The 748-nt window shown below is 44.5% G+C and overlaps 1 protein-coding gene across 2 annotated transcripts in view; it reads left to right on the plus strand.

Annotated features, from left to right (window-relative positions):
- Window positions 1–39: 39 nt before the first annotated feature.
- Window positions 40–748, plus strand: part of rbm42 (RNA binding motif protein 42) — an 11,361-nt gene continuing 10,652 nt past the window's right edge. The window contains exons 1-2 of one of the 2 annotated variants that reach the window (XM_015399099.1): window positions 40–137; window positions 494–550. In XM_015399099.1, the coding sequence (XP_015254585.1) occupies window positions 495–550 (56 nt within the window). In that variant the 5' untranslated portion in view covers window positions 40–137; window position 494. Of the gene's footprint in view, window positions 138–474; window positions 551–748 lie in introns of those variants that run through there. The other variant, XM_015399100.1, reaches the window with a different exon arrangement.

A 748-nucleotide genomic window follows, 5' to 3' on the forward strand; every position in this document is an offset into this window, starting at 1 on the left:
GCACTCTGGTCTCAGTCCGGCAGGCGGCGCTATAACTCATTAAAGCGGATGTTAGTGACCCGGAAGAGGAAAGAAGGAGTCAGCGGCCGAATAAGAAGCTGTGCTATCTCAACGCTCGCTTAAAGCTCCTCAATAAAGTAAGTAACCAGCTGTTTGAGTGATTTACTTCCCTCTGAAGCACCTTTATCCTTCATACTAATGAGAAGTGTTAGTTTATGGTCTCCCTGTTATGTATAAATACGTTAACTGATAAAAACAACTTTGTTTTTATCAGGCTGGTTTGGCTTCGGTATTAGCCCGAGTGGTAATCCTGAGTATTATGGGATTCTGAGGGTTTTTATGAACATCTCTGCTGTCAGTGATGATGATGATGATGATGATGATGATGATGATGATGATGATGATGATGATGATGATGAAGTTCAGCAGCTTCATCCCAGTATCCATGCTAGCTGCACTGATCTCTAAACCTGCCTGGATTGTGTTTTTGCAGCATGGCGGTCAAGTCCGGGGAGGAACGGCTGAAGGAGATGGAGGCTGAGATGGCTCTGTGAGTAGCAGACCTGTCCTCTGATCATAGCCACTGACATACACTTCCATCAACTGGTTTCAGTTCACTACATAAAGCGTTCAGTTCAGGGCTATATGCAGAGCTGTAGCTAGAAAATGTTAATAATAATGGTGGCCAGGCAATAAACAATGTAGACTGAGGGGTGGTAGAAGCTCAGCATCAATCTGCGCTGTTCCA

Source organism: Cyprinodon variegatus, unplaced genomic scaffold (genome assembly GCF_000732505.1).
Source record: "Cyprinodon variegatus isolate N-32 unplaced genomic scaffold, C_variegatus-1.0 Scaffold988, whole genome shotgun sequence".
Classification (NCBI taxonomy): Eukaryota; Metazoa; Chordata; class Actinopteri; order Cyprinodontiformes; family Cyprinodontidae; genus Cyprinodon; species Cyprinodon variegatus.